The sequence below is a fragment of the Pseudopipra pipra genome, chromosome 8, assembly GCF_036250125.1.
Source record: "Pseudopipra pipra isolate bDixPip1 chromosome 8, bDixPip1.hap1, whole genome shotgun sequence".
Classification (NCBI taxonomy): Eukaryota; Metazoa; Chordata; class Aves; order Passeriformes; family Pipridae; genus Pseudopipra; species Pseudopipra pipra.
In genome coordinates, this window is record NC_087556.1 from 23,097,683 (window position 1) to 23,116,284 (window position 18,602).

The following is an 18,602-nucleotide window of genomic DNA, read 5'->3' on the forward strand; positions in this document are numbered from 1 at the left end:
CAAACAAGTGCTGATATCAAAGAAACATTTAATAAGCTGCAATAAAATACGGACCTTTAGAAAGCTCATAGGGTGAATATCAACAGAAAACAAGGTTGTGGGAATCCTTGAGGAGTTCAGATCTAAGTCAGGGACCTTTTATCTGGAACAAGAACACAACTTTTTCCATAGGCTAGAATGAAATAAAAGACAGGAGCACAGAGTTCACAAAATGTCAACATTTAGAGAGTCGATACATATTCAAAGTTCAAATGACCCAGCTCTTATAGCTATACATATTGATTTAAAGCAACTTAATATAATTTTATTTTCTTTTTTTTTTATATATACACTTTCAAAGGTTCATCAGGTGAGGTATGTAAACATTATTTAATGGAAACTCCTCTCCACATTTCCAACCAAGAATTCACAGCAGACAGTTCATTTTCCCAACTCATGACACAGTACTTCCTGCTCCCTACAGCAACCGGGAATGCCGTCCCAAGCCACGGCTCTCCCAGGTGCAGTCACCGGCTCCCACTTCCCACTGCTGGTCTGTACAGTTCACATTGCTTAGGCTCAAACATACAGTACCGGACAGGAGGAATTTCAGCTCAGTGTCTAAAATTCATATAGAAACATACAGAGAAACAAAACTCTCCCAGGAAAGCAGACACAGATGAAGGAAAAACATTTGCCATCAGGGTGGAGATAATATGTAAATGTTGAGCATCTTAAGAAAAAAATTACTGTTGTTATTTCCTTTTTTCTTTTTTTTTTTTTCTTTTTTTCACACACCTGTTCCAAGGGTGAAGGAAGCGTGGGGTTGATGAGGAGTCCTGCAGGGCTGGGACCCAGCAGCACTCCTCACTCCATCCCCCAAAGTCAGAAACCCATCACCATAAAAGCAGCCCTGATCCTGCTGACACTGCCCCGCTGCCCCTCACAGAGAGCTGGACTGGGGGTCAGAGTCAGCTACACCAGGATAAAAGGGGTTAAGAGAAAAAAAAAAAAGAAAAATCCGAATCCATTTAGGAAAAAAATAACCAAATGACCTCAAACCTCCTAGAAGAGAATTAAAATTGCAGAATGATAAGCAAATACGCAAATGCCCTTCTCGAGCCAGCCCTGGGTTTGTAGTGGTGACAGCGGTGTGCTCCCTTGGGTCACCCGTACCCGCAAAGGCAGCTGCTCGCTGCAGTAATTCACTAGCAGGAATTTGCTATCAGTAACTACCTGCTCTACCCTGGCAGTTTTAGGGGGGTTCCTTGGGGGTGACAGCAGCCCCCACCTCCTCCATCCCTGGGGACGCTTCCTTGGGCATCCCCAGGTAAAGAGATCCCCTCCATGCCATGCTGGACTGAGCCCCTGCCGGGAGCAGGGTTTTCCCACCCAGCCCTGATCCCCGAGAGCCCCTGCCATCAAAGCAGACATTATTACTACAAATCTTATTGCTTGCAGTGCCTCCCACCCTGGGGAACGGCCATCCCAGCCAGCCATGGGAGCTCGCTGCCTCCCTGGGTACCGTGGCCATTGGCCAGGCCTGACATCATCAAAACAAGACGAAGAGGAAGAGTTAATGCTTCAACTTTGATGTGACATAAAACCAAACGGAACACCACCACCACCCACCCCCCCCACCCCCCCCCCGACACTGTCCCACCCCATCCCATCCCCCACGCAATCGCCAGCCCTTTGGTTGCGGCACGCCGGGCAATAGAGCCCCACCAACCAACACACCAGCCAGGACAAGAACCTGTGGAAAGCCCATGAAATAAATATTTAAAAAACCTATTTACAATATTAGATCTGTGAGCATGAAGTGAGAGAAAAATGCTTTTTCCTGTCCCCAAAAATCTTAAAAAGTAGGTTAGCATCCTGCCGCCTAGCACAACACTATCTTACATGGCACCTACACATAATATATATTCACATTTCATTTTAAAATTAGGTACTCTTACAAACAGACTTAGAAAACATTGGCAAGCAGTGCAGCCCGTGGGAGCGCCTGGCCTCCAGACCCATGTCACAAATGCCGGCCGGCTGCATCCCAGCTCCTTCGGCTGCCCCAAAGCTGCCAACGTGCCCTGAATCAAAACCGCCAGCTGCCCTCTGCCGCCCTTCAGGGAGAGGGTGGAAGTGCTCGTGAAGGAGAGGGCTTGTCCGCGGAGAGGGAGGGAGGGAGGATGGGGACTGTGATTTCTGCTAAGCCTAGGGGTGAGCTTAATACAAACAAGAACTCCTGAGAACATCTTAGAACAGATGGATTCATTTCACAACCACCAAGCTAAAGGATGGGCCAAATGGATACTACGACACACGGGGGAGAATGTGCACGACGTGGGGACATCGTAGCCTTGTGGTTTGCTCAAAAAAACTACCACTACAAGAAAAGCTGCAGTGGTGTTCCCTGGCAGGGGGAAGCCTACCCCCATCTTGCTCCTGGGCTGTCCAGGCGTACAGCCCAAGGATGCAGACCCGAGTACACCTTGGCTGGGGCTCAGCCATCTTCTCCCAGCATGACTGCTGCTGGTGGGAAGGTGAGAGCCCAACCTGGACGGCCACCCACACCTCCCTGCTGCTCCAGGAACTGCCTGTGCCTACAGAAGGTTGGGAATCATAGCTTTCTCAGTCATCTTCTACTGGGAATGCAGTTATCAGGCTGAAAGCATATGAGCTGGAGAGAGAAAATGTCCATCAGCAAGTTTTAAAAACAGGGCACCAGTACATCTGATTGCGTGTCTATTTCCGGGGAGGTTACTAGGAGCTGGCAGAGCTTTCGGAAACACCAGCATTTCCAGAGGTGCCACAAGAGCAGCTGGGACATGGGATGGGCTGCATCTTTGCTCATTTGCATGTCAGCAAAAAGCAGCATGGGCAGCCCACCAGCCCACTCAGTCTAGCACCGGATGGCTCCCCCAGCACAGGAGGGACAGGGATGCAGAGAGCAGCAGTGACAATTTCATCCCACTCTCCCAGCTCATGGACACTGATCAGCAACATAGAAGCATCAGCACTGGCTGGACGGTTCTTCAGAGGTTTGCTGCAAATGTGTCTCACTGACGTGCTGGCAATTGACTACAGAAATCCCACTGCACACAGCAAACACCAGCAAACAGGACCTTGCCAGGGACGAGTCAGTGATGAAAATAAACACATGCGTGTCTTGGGTACCTTGCATGCACCCTGTCAGCAGGGAAACCCATTCCAGGGCTAGCCTTCCTAGACAAGATCCTAACAGCTACAGGTAGTAAGGGCCACCCTGGGCTCAAACTGCTCTTACTGCAGCACTCAACCCCCAACATAAGTTTGGACTCTGAGCTTGGCAAACAGAGCTCCTCCTGGAGGTCAATTAAGATAGACAGATCCTGACCATATGAAGGGTGAAGACCCAGAGCTGCTGATGACAAAGTGAGAGAGGAAAAGGTAAGCATGCAAATGAGAGAGGGGGGCTCGCAGCAGAGGGACAGTGAAGGTGCAGAGCTAAGATGATGCTGCACCTGCTATGTGGACTGGGGTGCATGATGGAGACTAGTTTCAAGAATATCATGAGAAAGTGCCCAGCAAGGACAGCCAAAGTAACTGGAAGAGATCTGTTTTGTGGGATGAAGCACTTGAAATCCAGAGCTGAAGAAACACAGGGAGCTGTAGGGTGGCGCAGGAGACGAGGAGCGCAGTGAGGCTGCGGATCTGAGGATGGCACTGTGGTAGTGCCAGTGGGCAGCTCTGCACCATAGCACATGGAAACACACTCCATGTCCATGTGGAATAAGGCAATAATCGTGTTGCTTATTTCCTTCCATTCATTAAGCTCATCTGCAGCTCCCTGTGCATCCCTTGCATGGCATAAAAGCTGCCTTTATTGGGAACAGCCTGCTTTAAAGCAGGGGCTGTGCCTCAGCAGCACACCTTGCCATTACCTCGCTGCAGGACAAACAGGAATGAGTAGCACATGTCATTAACAAGAGCAACAGGTTATATACATGTGGTATCACCTCTGCTTACTTCTGTGTCTCTTGTGCACTGTTCTGGCTGAAATGTGGCTTCATGAAGAGAGGAAATACAGAAGTATATTGGCAAGAGAGTAATGCAACATGAGGACTGATTGGGGAAAAAAAGAAAAGGAGAAAAAATTCAAATTTCTTAGCGCTGATTAAAAAAATGGAGCTACCCAGGCAATGCTACCTTGCCAGACAATCACCTCACAGGCAGACCCTTTAATTTGCTACTAATTCAATTTTCTAGCAAATTACAGCATTCCTTCTTCCTGCCCCAAAATAAAGCACTCAGAAAATCAACTGCAAAGCATGTTAAAAGTAGGTCTTTTAGTCTGCAAGGCCTGACTCCTATTACTGGTGTCAAATGGAGAATGCACACAGGAAAGGCAGAGGACCCAAAGACAGCATCTCCAGGAGCAGTGACAGCATGGAGAGAAGCCTGGCAAGGAGCTGGGGGCTTCCTCAGAGCAGAAAGCCTTAACACTTTTTTAGAGATGACAAAGGCCCCTGGCCCACCTTACCCCTGAGGCATCCTCCCCTGTGGGGTAACCCAAAGGACTGCACAAATCCATAATTCCAAGAACTTGTACAAATGTAGCAATATTCCCACCTCAAGGTGGGCTGTAGAGGTCATGCCCCAAGTGCTTCCTGCAACAGCTCAGCCACAGGCAATGGCTTCACCCTACTCATTCCTTGGCAAACCAGCCAGCTCTCCCTAAAAACTACCTGCGTGAGTTAAATCCACCACCCAGTGCAGCAGCTGTGGGAGGAAACACTTCTGCCAGCTTCTCAGAAACAGCACTATGTAGAGAAGAATCACTCCAGCTTTCCTCAAAACTGTAATAAGGTGGAGTTGTTTGGAGGAAAGGAGGAGGCAGAGACAGAGCAGTTCTGAGCAAGGTTTACTTGTCCAGATGGGGAGAGCCCTGCAGAGGCTGTGGTTCCAGGGACAGGCCCTGAGGACAGTAGAGCAGGGGGTCAAGGGGTCCCTTGTGACAAAATCCCAGACCATCTCACCACCTGGGACAGCCCAGCTCAGCACCTCTTGCAAACCCTGTCCCTGCAGATGCCCAAGGTGCTGCTCTGTGTCTTCCCACCCAAGCCAGGTGCCCCCAGGCTGGTCCCAGGGAGCAGGCTGGGGCAATTGTATTTAAAAATGGGTTTCTTTGGAAAAAACCCTCAGAATTATTTGCTTTCTCTTCATTTGCTTTCTGAAGACAAGATTAACAACTCACAGCCCAGCACAGAACCCTCTTTTCAGCCCCATCCTGACAAAAACCCCCACACCCTCTACCTTTCCTCATCGAAGTGTGCAGAAATTCAGATTTACACCTACAAGGCTCAGCCCAGCTCCTGTTAGGCTCTTTGCACAGGACATACTGGATCTAATGTGGGAAAACTAAGGCTTGCCAAACGTCTCTGGCAATCCCCAGGGAGGGACAGAGATGCTGGTTGAAGGTGATCAGAGCCTGGGACAAGCTGCAGGCATTCTGAGTCTCAAACCACATTGCCTGCACGCTGCCCAGCATGGCCAAACCCACCTCACTCCCCTCTGGAGCCCTGCAATTCCCTGCCTTCAGTACAGGAAACCTCCATCCAACCAAGTCAAAACGAAGCAATACAAGAGAAGACCACAGACTGAGACTGGAAGTTAAAAGGTGTGGGAGGAATATAGCTTTTCTTTTAGCATCTCTGCTTCCTTCACACAAGAGGTCCTTGCCATTCATCTTTGGAGCCAATGCCTGTCAGGGACACTGCCAGGAAGCTCAGTGTGCTGATCCCACCACTGCCTAAGCACTCACTGAACCGGGACAGAGATGCTCAGATGCTGCTCCACTCCTGCCATCTCCCAGCCTTGCCACACTTGAGCCAACTGGTGCTGGAGAAAGCCAGAGTGCAGGAAGGCAGCTGGGAGGCTGGGAAGCACCCCATCTAGAAAACCTCTCTCCACTTGCTTTCTCTAGGGTTTTATCCTAATGAGGTTCCTGCTCCCAGAAGAACAGAAGACAGCAGGACAGCCTGCATTTACCAGCAGCTAAAAAATGAAAGAGAGAAAGAGAGGGGAAAAGCCCCGAGGAGCACTCAGCACTTGGTGACCAGTGCAGGTGCTTCAGGAGTGATGGTGAAGGATGGGGAAAGGGGGGGTTGCTGCAGAGGAAAGGCATGAAGAGCAGAGGTAAGAGGACTGCTCACACATACATCTGGCCCAGAGGAAGGAGAAGAAATCCCAGGCCCACGGGACTGCAGAGAGGCTGCCCCAGCCAGGGGTTAGAGGAGGACCGTAAATACGGATGGAGAAGCAAGAGGGAAAGACAACCCACAAGAAAGGTACAGAACAGTCATTTAACTGCCATCAGTGCCCTCTTGCCTCACACCTCTCCTGAAATGCTTTTAAATCTTTTCTGATGGAATGTTTGACATATTTAATGCATGCAGTAAAAATTAAAGTAATAGATAATTTCATATTAATCTGTACAGGGACTGACAGGCTAGATTTAATCACTTCCTAGCTGTTCAGAGAGTTAACTTATTCTAGCACGATTCAAAGGAAAGGCAAAGGATTTTTTTTTTTTAAATCAGACATTTCACAGTAAGAGAAAAATGTGCCATAGCACACAAAAATGTGTGCATCAATGTTGGGGAAAGGGAATACCTGCAGGAGAGCTAGAGGTGCTCTATGAAGGGCATGCAAATCTCAAACCCCTGGTTTCATTCTCTGTACTAAATGGGTACAATGAAAGATTTAAAGACAGTTATCTGCCTTTCACCTCCAGCCCCCAGGCTTTGGGATCTGGGGTTCAATGCCAACCATGAAAAGCAATTCCCTTTGCAGCCAAACCTTCTCCAGCCTCTGCTCCCAGGGCAGGCACATCTTGAACTCATGGCCTGCACCAGAGCCTTGCTCTCAGCAGGGACAAGCAGCTGAGCAAGGACCAGCAAGGCAGCTATTGAAGGTCTGGCAACCTCAGAGCCCGCACGGTGCCTTGCCAGGCATTGCTCTTTCTGTGTGGGAAGGGGCTGGCATTGGGATTCCTGCAAATGGACTTTGTGCAGGAATATGAAAGTGAAGCCATGGGAACGCAATGGCTGAGCAGGGTCCTTTCCTGACCACAGCACTCACTTCCCAGCCACTGATCGTCTCTGCCCAGCAGAGCCAGCAGAGCCAGCAGAGCCACATGCTCTATGTACTTCTAACAGGTTTTTCTCAAAGGAGCCAGGCACTGTGACCCTGTTCTGTCACTGCAGACCCCCAGCTGGCTTTTAAATGTGCTGCAGAGGCTTGAGGAGGAGCTTTGCAAAGGTGTCATGCAGGACAGTGTAGAGATTCAGCCTCTTTCAGACTCCACAGCCAGACGGAAGCAAGGACAAACCTCCCACACCTTGCTAGTAAAAGGATGAAATGCAAATTATGGTAAAAAATAAACTTAAGGCAGTCCCTTATCCCAACCCTATTCCAACTGCAAATCCTGGCTTAGGAGCGCACTAGGCAAGATATGCACAAAAGCACAGGGTGAGGGCCAGGACTCCCCTCCTGCAGAGCACCAACATCAGAAGGAGCTCAAGCCCTTAAAAAGGGAGCCCTTCAACTTTCAGTGAAGAGCTGCAGAAACAGCTTTGCCATCAGAGACCACAGAAATCACCACGAGGGCAGGGAAATGGGAGAAGGAGGTCTGTCCAAGAGCAGAGCATGGCAGGACTGGTTCATCCCTGAAGCCAGCAAGAAATAAAGACAGATACAGCCCAGCATGCCCGACTGGCAGCAGTGCATGCAGCAGCATGGTACCCAGAGCCCCCACAGCACATCCTTGGCCTGAGCAGGCCCACCCTACCCCACAGGCTGTGCAGTGGGAAGCAGGCAGTCATCAGCAGCACACACACCAGTAGCTACTTCACACTCTTATGCAGGTAACAGTCCAGGACACCAGCAGCTGCTACCAACGAACCAACAAAGGACAGACTCGCCTTTCTCTCCTTCAGTGATGGGAAATGGTTTTGGTTTTGCTTTAAATGCCACTAAAAAGACAGACAGAAGGAGGACTCTGAAGGAAAGGGAAATGTTTGTGTGCACCCAAAGCTGACAAAAGCTACTTCACGTGCACGAAGGTGGTTTTCTTTCTGCTACAGTACAAGTGCTTGTGCCTCAAGTATAAAACGCAAGCCTCCAAATCACACAGACCAGCTTCTTATTTTTATTTTTAAAGTGATAAATAAGGCACTGTACTTTTAACAAAAACTGCCTGGTTCCAAGTTTAAAAAACCCAAGGAACTTTCAAACTGCAGAAACTTCCTTCTGAACAGTAGAGCCAGACAGGCTGACCTCTTCTCTGTCCGAGACACATCTGCTGATGTCTAAAATCATGGGCGTTATCCTTTAACTGCGGATTTTTAAAGGCTTGCTACAGCTTATAAAAGCAGCTTTAGTTAATGCATGGTAAAGGGTTACTACTATACATCAGTTTTGTACATGGCTACCGGTTCTTCGCTACTTCGGGTCCAGTCGCGAGCGTTTGCTGTGCGAACAGTCCACTTTTGCCCTCAGCTTCCTCTTGCCCTGTGACACATTGTTCTCCTGCATCTTCTTCATGGATCTTGTCAGGGTCTTCCCACTGCTGTGCTTCTTGTTGGCCATCTTCTGTGACCGTGTGGAGGACTCCCCCAGGGGCTTCTGCTTTGGAGACTTGGACAGCTCCTCATTGCTGGGGGGTAGCAGGGTCCGTCTGCTGGTGTTCTCCTTGCCCTTCCGCATAGGGAGCCGCACCTTCTCCAGCTGCCTTTTCGGGACTCTCTTCTCTTTGAAAGACATTTTTCTGGCCAGTTTATTGCTCTTCTCCATGGCAGCCTGCTTTCGGGTGGCAGGAGCTTTTGTGCTGACCTCTGAATGCTTTATTTTACTCGTCTTTTTGGCAGGCAGCTTGTCCTTGGTGGAAGAGTTGGATCTCTCCTGGGTGCTCCCGCTCTCCTTCAGCATCCTCTTCTTCTTGCTGAGCTGGAGGTCGACTTTGGGCAAGGGGTCCTCTTGGGACCTGCTCTTCCCCTTCCGCCCCTTCCCTGTCCCATCCACTGATGGAGATTTAGCAGGAAAGGCGGCTGCTTTGATCTGCAAGGCCAGCTTTGGAGACATCAGGGGGTTGATGCACACACTCTTCCGGCTCTGCTTGTTCTCCAGGGACAGATGATCCCCTGGGCCATCAATCCGCTTCTCAGCCTTCACCATGCGCTGCTGGGCTCGCAGCTTGCCCCGCAGGTTGGAGTACTTGCGCAGGATCCTGGTGCTTGCCTGCGTGGGCAAGCTGAGGGCAGGTTGAGTGGTTTTGTCTTCGCTCAGCTCCTTGGTACTGGCATCGGTAGGAGAGGTCTGGTTGGGAGTGGTGGCTTCTTCAGCCTCTGCTTTATCAACGCTCTCACGAATTTTGGCCCAAAGCTTTTGGTTCTTCAGGTTATTTCGAGCTGGGGTAGTGGCAGCGAACTTCTTGAGATGTTTTTTCAAACGTTCAGCTTGCAGTGAGCTGGGGTAGAGACTGGAGGCAGAATACTTCTGCATGGGGACTTTGATGGGGGGGATCTCCCCTGGGAGACGGGTGTTGAGTTTCTTCACGATCACTAGAGACCTGGTTTCAGTTGTCTCCAGAAACCACTGGCATATGTCAGACAGTTTAAAGGCCTTCATAAAGAGCATCTGGACAGGAGAAAGCTTCTGCACTTCTAGTGATCCTCTACTTTTCCGTGTTCTTTTCTTGCTTTTCCAAATCTCTTTCAATTTGTCAGCTTTGTTCTTTACTTTGGGGGTTGGCTGCACTTCCTTCTCCAGCTGAATCCAGCCCTTCTGGATTTTCATGTACTGAGTGTTGAACTCGGCAATGAGCTCCTGGTTCTCCTCTTCAGCACACCACTCCATGAACTTTGGTTTGCTGTCAGCCATGTCTATGTCCTCCAGTGCTGGGCAGTCATTATTCCCTGAACTGTGTTCATCCCTTGGTTTGGGGATCACTTGCATAGACTCCTTCCCTGGTGTGCTCTTTTTTGCAGTGTCTACCGGTGCAGGTGCGGGTGTGTGTCGTAAGTTATAAAACTGCAGGGCAACCTTTTTATGCTTTGCAGTTTTTGCTGGAAGATGCTTGTTTCCACCTCTGCTGCTGGGACATGGAGGCGAATCAGTCACCAGCTCATAGTTCACTGGCTTGCCCATATCCCTGGCACTGTCGAAGCTCTCCTTGCCCTTTGCACTGGCATTGCCTGGTTTCACATCCACTTGCTTGGCATCATTTGCAGGAACACTGTACTCTGGAGGGAGGAGAATGTTTTTCGTCTCAGAATCAGGCTGGACGCTGATTTCCAGCATCTCATCCAGTTGACTTTGGCTGCTGTTAGCAGAGGGGTCATCTTTAGAGGGATTTTCTCCCTCTGCAGCAGTCTCTTTCACTAAGATACTTTTATAGGTTTGTCTGGTAGTGACACCATTCTCCTCGCCTGGCTGCTGCTCAGCGATACTCTCTAGAGCCTGGCCAGTGCCTGGCCCCTCGCTAGTTTTGAGCAGCACACTGGGGAAGCAGTCATTTGGGAAGTGTGTGGATGCTGCCTCATCCAGCTCCACTTCTCTCTTGAACCGCTTGGCGCCAGGGCTCTTGGAGAATTTGATCTGAAGGCAAGGAAGCTGCACAGAGCTGGAAGAACCAGAGTCCTCAGCACTGCCCTCGGCAGGTGACTGGGATTGCTGGCTTCGGAGACATCGATCCGATGCCACAAGTACTCTCCTGCCTTTCTTTCGCTTCTTGTCTAGACTGTCCTTGGAAGAGACAGAGTCTTTCCCTGCAGTGTCTGAGCTGTTGGGATCAGGTGGCATTTCCCCTTCAACAGGCTCTTTTTCACCTGCTGTGCTGTTATTCTCCACTGCCTCCTCTTCCAAGATTTTGGGGAGGGCTGTGCTGACCAGCACAGCATCCTCTTGCTCAAGAGAGCCATCATCTGTCATGACCGATGATTCAGCTTCTGGTTTAGCATCAATGCTTTTGTTCACATCTACACACTGCAAGGTTTCAGAGGACTCCAGGGGACTCTCCCCATCCATGGTGGCAGGGGGCTCATCAGGAGCCTGTGAGCCTGGAGAGCATGGGGAGGGCTCTGTCAGGCACTGTTCACAGAGCTCTGCATCCCCTGAGCCTGGAAGCTGGTCAGGATCCCTGGCACCATTGTGGGCCAAGGGCGCTGTGTCTGTAGTGGCAGAGGGCTGTGAGGGGGACTTTGGCTCTGGGCTGGCAGCAAGGTCTGGATCAGTTTGTATGTCAGAGCCTGGACAACATTCCTCCCCATTGTGTGCTTGTGGGACTGGAATGGCAGCAAAATCAGCAGCCTGCCTGCTGCCACTGCCATCCCCAGAGGAGCCCGGGCTGCTGACAGCCTCACAGGTGACAGTGCCTCCCACTCTCATCCCCCCTCCTTCAGCAGGAGGGCAGCCAGGGGGCGGTGACCCAGCCAATCTGTCCTCTTTCTGGGGGCTGGGTGGAGCAGAGAGGGAGAAGAAGGGCATGGCCATGGCAGCTTCCCTTGACCGGAGCGCTCGGGTATCTCGGAGCTGCATGGAGCCCAGCTCAGCTCTCTCCTTTGTTTCTCGGCTGGTTGGTGCCACTTTGGCCAGGAGCCTCAGGGAAACCCTCTTCTCACCTTCCCGTCCTGCCCCTGCAGACCCTCCCACTGAGAGCACCGGGGGTGGCTTTGCACTTACGAGGGTCTCTGTTCGCAGTGCCGGGCTGCTCGCCCTCTCCTCTGCCCGGGAGCTCTTAACCAGTGTGCGGACAGTCGGGAGCTCGCAGCACTCCCCGTTGAAGTAATACCCTCGCGTGCTCTTCCTCGCTGTCCTGTGGGATGACACCGACCGCTGGCTCTCGAAATGGCACTCGGTGATGGGCTGGCTGATATAGACCACATCGCACTGGTTGTCGTAGTCGTTGATCCTCAACCCCGATGCCTTCTTGCTCTTCCGAGTGGACCTGAGGGAGGCTGCCTTGGTGCGGGGGTGCCCACCGGGGGTCCGGTGGGCGGCTGGTGTGGCGCCAGTGGGCAGCCAGCCCTCTTTGGACTTGTCGAGCGGGCCCTTGTCAGCTGGGTGCAGGTGGCAGCCTGCCTTGCCCCTGGCCATGGCATGCAGGTGGTTTTCTTGCTTTGGTCTCGCATCTTGTTCTTTTGCGTCTAAGTCCTGGTGCAAAGATGCTTTCGAGCTGCATTGCAAAGTGTTCTCTTTGTCGGCTCTGCGAGGGGGGGTCACTGCAAAGCCAGGATCCCAAGACTCTTCCGGCAGAGCCCTGAAAGAGCTCTTTTGTGACCCCAGACAGCTGTCTAAGCTGTCCTCGCTGCCATTCACATTTGCCACTTTGACTGAAATATAACCTTCCACAAGAGTCTTACCTGCTAGCGGCTCTTTATTGTCCTCACACTTTCTGACACCAGCTTCTTGCTCGTGTCCAGCAGCTTGCTGCCCTTCCAGGCTTTTTGCGGTATGATGGAAATTCAGAGAGGGAGAGTTCAACGTGCTGAGGTATCCTTGGGTGGAGCTATCCTTTGGACTAGCAGAGCAAAGCCTGGTGACGGGCAGCTCGCAGAAGTCCCTTCTCAAAGGAGGACTGGAGTTCTCTGCTCTGTCCAGAGACTTCAGTTCCGCCGGCTGCTTCAGGGTTTGTCCCGTAACATGCAGGGGGCCATCGGACCCTGACTGTCCTGGGTCCAAGGAAGAAGGGAGCTTTGATTCAGTAAAAGTAGCACCCTTATCCTGATTTTCAGTGCTTTGCTGGCTACAACCAGAGCCACAAGTAGAGACCTCCATGCTCCCAGATTCAGACAACTGCTGGCCGTCAGAGTCTGGTTGTACTTCAGTGTATATGTCGTTTAGCACACGAATGAACTGCTTCTGGTGATGCGTACACAATCTGACCATAAATTTTTCCAGTGGAGACTTCGGCTGATTGTTAGAGTCTATTGCTATTGTCTCTGCTGCTTCCTCACTAGGGAGACAAAGAGAGAAGCAATCAGTAACATGTCCCAGGGAATCAAAGTTTATGCTGCAAAACCAGAATAACCCTTCTCCTCCCACTCAGGCACATCGCTTGCCTGACCTCCACATGGGATCAAGCATTCTGTTTTCCTGAAGCTGGCAGGTGTCCCTTCACTCCCAGCATGCACACTTACATGTACACACTGCTGGCAGGACACGGACTGCACTTTCGTTTGTCTCCCACTGCCAGAGCACCCATAATTATACTTCTGCCTAGGACATCCCATTGTATAAGCACCATGTCACATGTTCAAAGCAAACCTAAAAAGAATTGGATTTAGTATCTTCATGGTACCACGTGTAGAAGGCCCAGTACTTCTGGGACCCACCAGGATGGCTGCACGCCTCTGCAAGCTCACTCTGCACTGCCAGGCTGGGTGGGAGAAAAGCACCATCCCAGCTGGGAAGCTAGATGTCAGAAATCTTGAGCTACTCAAAGTCTTCAAATTCTGCTTACACCTCAGTAGCAGAAGATGGGTGTGGGGCAAATGAGCAGATCTGAGCCTCCTCTGTAATCAGCACAGAAAATCTGGTTAGCTCCCAACCTGCAGGAAGTGCAGGCAGCAATGCACCCTGTGCACTGCAGTGCCATTTGCACTGACTTTTGATTAGCTGCCATTTAATGAAGTGTTTCTACAGCTGATGGGCTGTCAGCACACAGTGGTTGTGCAGAAAGGTGCGCTTCTACCGCACAGGGTCACTGCCGCTAGCTAGCGCTCAAACCCAGGCCATTATCATTTACCTGCTTGGCACAGGCAATTAATTAGGACTTACTGGTGGAGAGGTTAAGGGATAATTACCCAGTGTTTGCATGAACTCATCATGAATGCCATGCCAGGTGCTGTTATCGAGACCATATCTGTTCCCAACGGCAGCACAGGCGATTCCCACCCAGTCCTGACCACACTGAGGGGGCACCGTGCCTTGGCACCCACACTGCCTGACACAGGATCTTTGCCAGCAACGTCGGGTTTCTCTGCAGTAACAGTTGCACTTTGCACCTCCTGGCCTTGTAGTGCAGGAGTGAAAGTCCTTTCTCCCTCTACAGCCTTTCTCTGCCCCCCCACCCAGCATCAGACACCAACCTCGCTCATTCATCTGGGTCAACGGGGGCAATGCTTATCACAGGGTTCAGGGGCAGGGTAGGGAAAAGCAGCTTCATGTGGAGCAGGCTTTCCCTCTCCATGCTGTCAGGCGCAGGGCTCGACTGGTGGACGAGAAGGAAGAGTCCTGGCTCAGAGGAGCCATCAGCAGAGAAATAAAGAAGGGAAAGCCAGGGGCCAGAGCCAGCTGTGATCGGTGACAGCCTTGGGCTCACCTGTTCCTTACTTACTACTTGCTGGCTGCTTTCTTGGAACCCACAAGCACCAGGGAGGCACTTCCTGTTCCCTCCTTCCCCCAGATGGTGGGCAGGGAGAGGCACCCAGGGCTGCTTCAGGGTCAGGACTGGCCAGGTCTCCTCTTCGCCCAGAAATGCCAGGCTGCAGCCAAGCCTGCCCTCTGCAGCTGCCAGCCAGCCCTTTGCTTTCCAGTTTGCCCACGCGTAACGTTTTATGTGTAAAGAGGCTCTGCCTCTTGATCATGGCCACTCAGTTTCCCTAAAGGCTTCTTGGGCAGGGTTTTCCCAAAACCACCTGGAAAGGCTGAGTGAGCTCAGCTTGCCGGATGCGTTTCCACACCTCCAGAACATATTCCCAGGGTAAGCAATAAACAACATACCTCGAGACTGCTTTACTACACCCCGGCAAGAAAAACACCCTCCAGCAACCGTCTTGACTGGTTCTACCTGGCGCTGCGACGGCTTTCAACTTGCAGCACCTGGGATTAGTTTAAATAAAAATACTCAGGTACAACCTGGCCCCTCTCCAGAGCCCTGCATGGGAAGGGTTATGTCAGCCAGGATCTCTTACACAGCCCAGCTCCTCCCCTTGCCCTGCTGAATAACAAAAGGGGATAAAAAACCTTTCACCTCTCTGGGCTTGGAGCAGGGGGCTTTTTGAAGAGGCAGAGCTCAGAGTAATTTTTTTTCCACCTTTGCAAAGACTCTCCCCTTACCTGCTCTCAAGCTCAGCTCTGAAGAGCAGCAGCCATCTTCCCACGGGGAGCCTGAATGGCAGCAGCAGAGTTGAGGCCCTGCTGTGGCCCACCCCACTGCTATGCTCCCCAGGCAGCCACGGGAAGGGGTTACAGTGGCCAAACAGCCACCTTCCTCCTTGCCAGGGCACCTTCAGTGCTACACACAATGGCTGTGAAGGAAGAGCCTGTGGCATAGGTGAAGTGGTTGCCTGGGTGGGTGGCAAGAAAGAGAAGGCTGGGTGATGCCTGGTGAGGGTGGAGGTTGTGGGTCTGTGTACAGAATTCCTAGTCTGGGAGAAGGGACCAAAGTGGTCCTTCTTGCAGCTGTGATGCTGAACACAGCTAGCCACAGGTCACGACTGTTTTGCACCAATGTGTGGGGCTGGGAAAGACCTATGTCCTGCTTTTGTGGCAGTGAGGACCTGTGCTCCCTGATTCCAAAGGCTCCAGTGGCATTTCTGCCTTGCCTTCACCTAGTTTCTTTCTCTGAAGTGTGACTGAGGCCTTGGTGCTCATTGTCACCTTATTTGCCCCGCTGTACTCCAAGGAGCCAATCAGATACTCACAGCTTGTCAAGCTGTAAATTTAAAAATCAGAGATAAATATTTTTCCTGCTTGATAAGGGAAATAAATCCATTCAGCTCTGATGCCCTTTCTCCTTAGAAGACCCATTTCACACTCAGTGACACAATTCACCTGCTTCTGCAGGCACCTTGTGTTCAGGGTCCTCTGCTGTCACGCCACTTCAGCTCAAAGATGGGCTGCAACTTCTCACCTTGAGCTCATCTGCTCCTCCAGCAGATCTCCTCCTCCTCCTCCCAGCCCATCCCTGTTTGGGTATGGCAGGCACCATCTAATTTTTCTGGGTGTCTAAGGATAACCTTGGGGCAGAGCTCTCCCCACCACCTACAGCCAGACTGTGTGGCTGGGTCCCACCTCTGTCCTTCCTCTCCCTGTCCCCCCAGGTTGCTGAGCCACAGCCTGTGCCTCTCCATCCCCAGACCTCCCAGACACAGTTCTGTGCTCCCTGAGGCCTGCTAATCTGTGTACCTGTCCAGCACTTCCCACCATTCCTGTCTGTTCTGGTTATTACTATTAAATAAAACATGTCCCTGGACATTCTCTTGTGAGGCAACCGATGGACACAGGATTGCCCACATCCTCCCTACTTAATGCAGTTTTGGAGAAGAGCTTGTTTCTTGCTCACCTGTAACAGTGGAGTTAAATCAAGAGCCCCACAGCTTCAGGCAGGGTTGTTTATGGACAGTACAAACTGTTGCAGAGAAACTTTTTATTTATGTGGCTTATCAGAGTAGAGGAGAAGTGAGCTGACTGCAGAGCTGAAGTGGCTTCCCAGGGAGAGGTGCTGGACAATAACAGATTCCACCACCTGGCAAAGGCACACCAGGAGCTGAAGACTGACTGGTGAATGCAGAGGATGGGAATTGGGAACATGGTTTCAAACAGGAGGAAAAATTATTCTCAGGAGGCAGTCAGGCCTGTCTCTGAAGAGCCTGCCTTTTGGGAGGCACAGATCAGCCCCACAGAAGCTGCCAGGCTAGACAGACCAGTGAGGGAGCCCAGGGCTGCCCATATCACCTGCAGCCTTCTCTTTGGTGCCTGTGCTCACCCCTTGGGCTTGGCCTGAGGTTCTCTTAGTTTTGGGTGTGAATGAGGAATGTGCCATCTCTCTCAAGGACTGGAAAAGCCACAAGCCTAAAGGAGATTCATGGCCAGTGAGAGGCAACTATCTGGGGACCCTCTATGTCTATAGCCAAGCTGCAAGTGCAGTTACAAACCCATATAGAGTCCTCAGAAGGATTCAATGCGATGGGAGAGACAGCCCACCTGTCAGTGAGCTCTCCTGCAGAGCCTGCGAGATGGCAGGTCTGCCCTTTCTGCCTACCAGCCTTGAATGCTGCCTACACAAGGCTGTGGCTGCCAGGGTCCCTCTGTCCCTGTGCCCCAGCACTCTGCTTCCAGCCCCACTGCACATGTCACCTTGGGCCAGCAGAAGACAACCCCAGGATCCCAAGCGAATCTTGTCATCAGAGCCCCTCACTACCTCCCACCCCTTCTAGCTTTCTCAGGGCAGCCCTGTTCTCTCCCCCTTCTCCGCCTGCCACAGAAGGTGTCAGAGGCATCAAGGGGCAGGAGCTGTCAGAGGCACAAGCGGAGCTGTTGCTACGCAACCTCGGTGGTGCAGCAATTAATGCTGGGGAAAACGTGCTGTGCTCTGAAGCTATTTGCATAGCTGCGTGCTGCAATACATTTGTTTGCATTGTGCCTCTACTGTTTAGTGGAGTTTGAAGCCAACCCTCCCCCAGCTCTTACTGGAGGGGACCTGGGGCTTCCAACAAAGGCTACGGGGTTGGGGATGATAGGGTTGGGGGAAGGCAGAGGTTTGTCCATCCATAACACCTACAGACTGCACAGATACAGCATTTCCAGTATGGGGAGGAAAGGCCAAGTTATCTGTATTTCCCCCTATGCAGCCTGAGGAGCTTTTCCCAGCTTCTGGAGCACCCCCAACCCACTGGTAGGGTTGTCATATCTCCCCCTTCCAGTTGTACCAGGGTGACACTGTGCTTGCTCTGCTTGTGAATGCCAGAAACAGAGCTTTAGGGGCAGCCCAGTCTGCCTCTGGCTCAAGACTGTATTTTGGGTGGGGAGCAAGGAGGGGAAGAAAGAGAAGGAGAAAGAAATCAGATGGTTCATATCAACCTACCTGGGAAGCCAGACTCCAAAAACCTGTTGATTGCCAACTGCAATCTTCTGGTTTGCCCACCCCAAGTTTCTCACTATTGAACATGAAGCCTGTACCCTTTCTGGGTTTCTTTTTTTTAGCCCTTGAACATCAGTTTGATTGATTATAAGTTTACAGATATGTTTTGTACCTCGGAGGCACAAGAAGCAGCAGCAGAACAAAAGTTCAAGGCTAAGTGTTTCTGTTCCTTTCAGATCACTCTAAGCACCAGGATTATAGTTCTGTAAAAGAAACAAAACATAGCTATAAACTTATAAAATCCAATTCAATATTTTTATGGGGATGATCTCTCCCCTCCCTCTCCTGCTGCCACACAGCAGACTCTGTGCCAGTTGTCAGAGCGCTGCCTTGCAGCACCCAAAAACAGAGGTACCACTTGAGTACCCCACCAAGCTGAAGTGTGTCTTGGAAACCTGACTAAAAGTGGAGATTTCATACATGTGGATGGCTAAGAAGAAAGCCTACCTGGTGAGCAATGCTCTCTGTCAGCTGAACTCAAAGCACTGACCATGCCCACTGTGAGCCCAAGGTCTGAGGTAGCTTGCCTCGCTGCCCTTGGGTGGCACCTCCAGCCCTGCTTGTTTCAACCACTTAGATTATTTTTCACGGTGAGTGGAAATGCTGTTTTGAGGGATTGCAAAGGAGAAACAGCCTTTTAAAAGGAGCACACTCATTGCTGGTCATCAGGTGAGCTGACCTCAGCCCCAAGGGTGCAGTGAATCCTACGTGCTGCCCCTGC

General features: G+C 51.3%; 1 protein-coding gene across 1 annotated transcript; it reads right to left on the reverse strand.

Annotated features, from left to right (window-relative positions):
- Positions 1 to 11: 11 nt before the first annotated feature.
- Positions 12 to 18,062, reverse strand: LOC135418125 (uncharacterized). The gene is made up of 2 exons (XM_064663073.1): positions 17,994 to 18,062; positions 12 to 12,970 (listed from the first exon to the last, which is right to left on the reverse strand). The coding sequence occupies exon 2, from the start codon at positions 12,901 to 12,903 to the stop codon at positions 8,461 to 8,463; it is 4,443 nt and encodes a 1,480-aa protein (XP_064519143.1). The 5' UTR covers positions 12,904 to 12,970; positions 17,994 to 18,062; the 3' UTR covers positions 12 to 8,460.
- Between the last annotated feature and the right edge of the window lie 540 nt (positions 18,063 to 18,602).

Coding starts and splice junctions, on each gene's coding strand:
- LOC135418125 (XM_064663073.1), bottom strand. CDS start 12,903: ATGGTCAGATTGTGTACGCATCACCAGAAGCAGTTCATTCGTGTGCTA.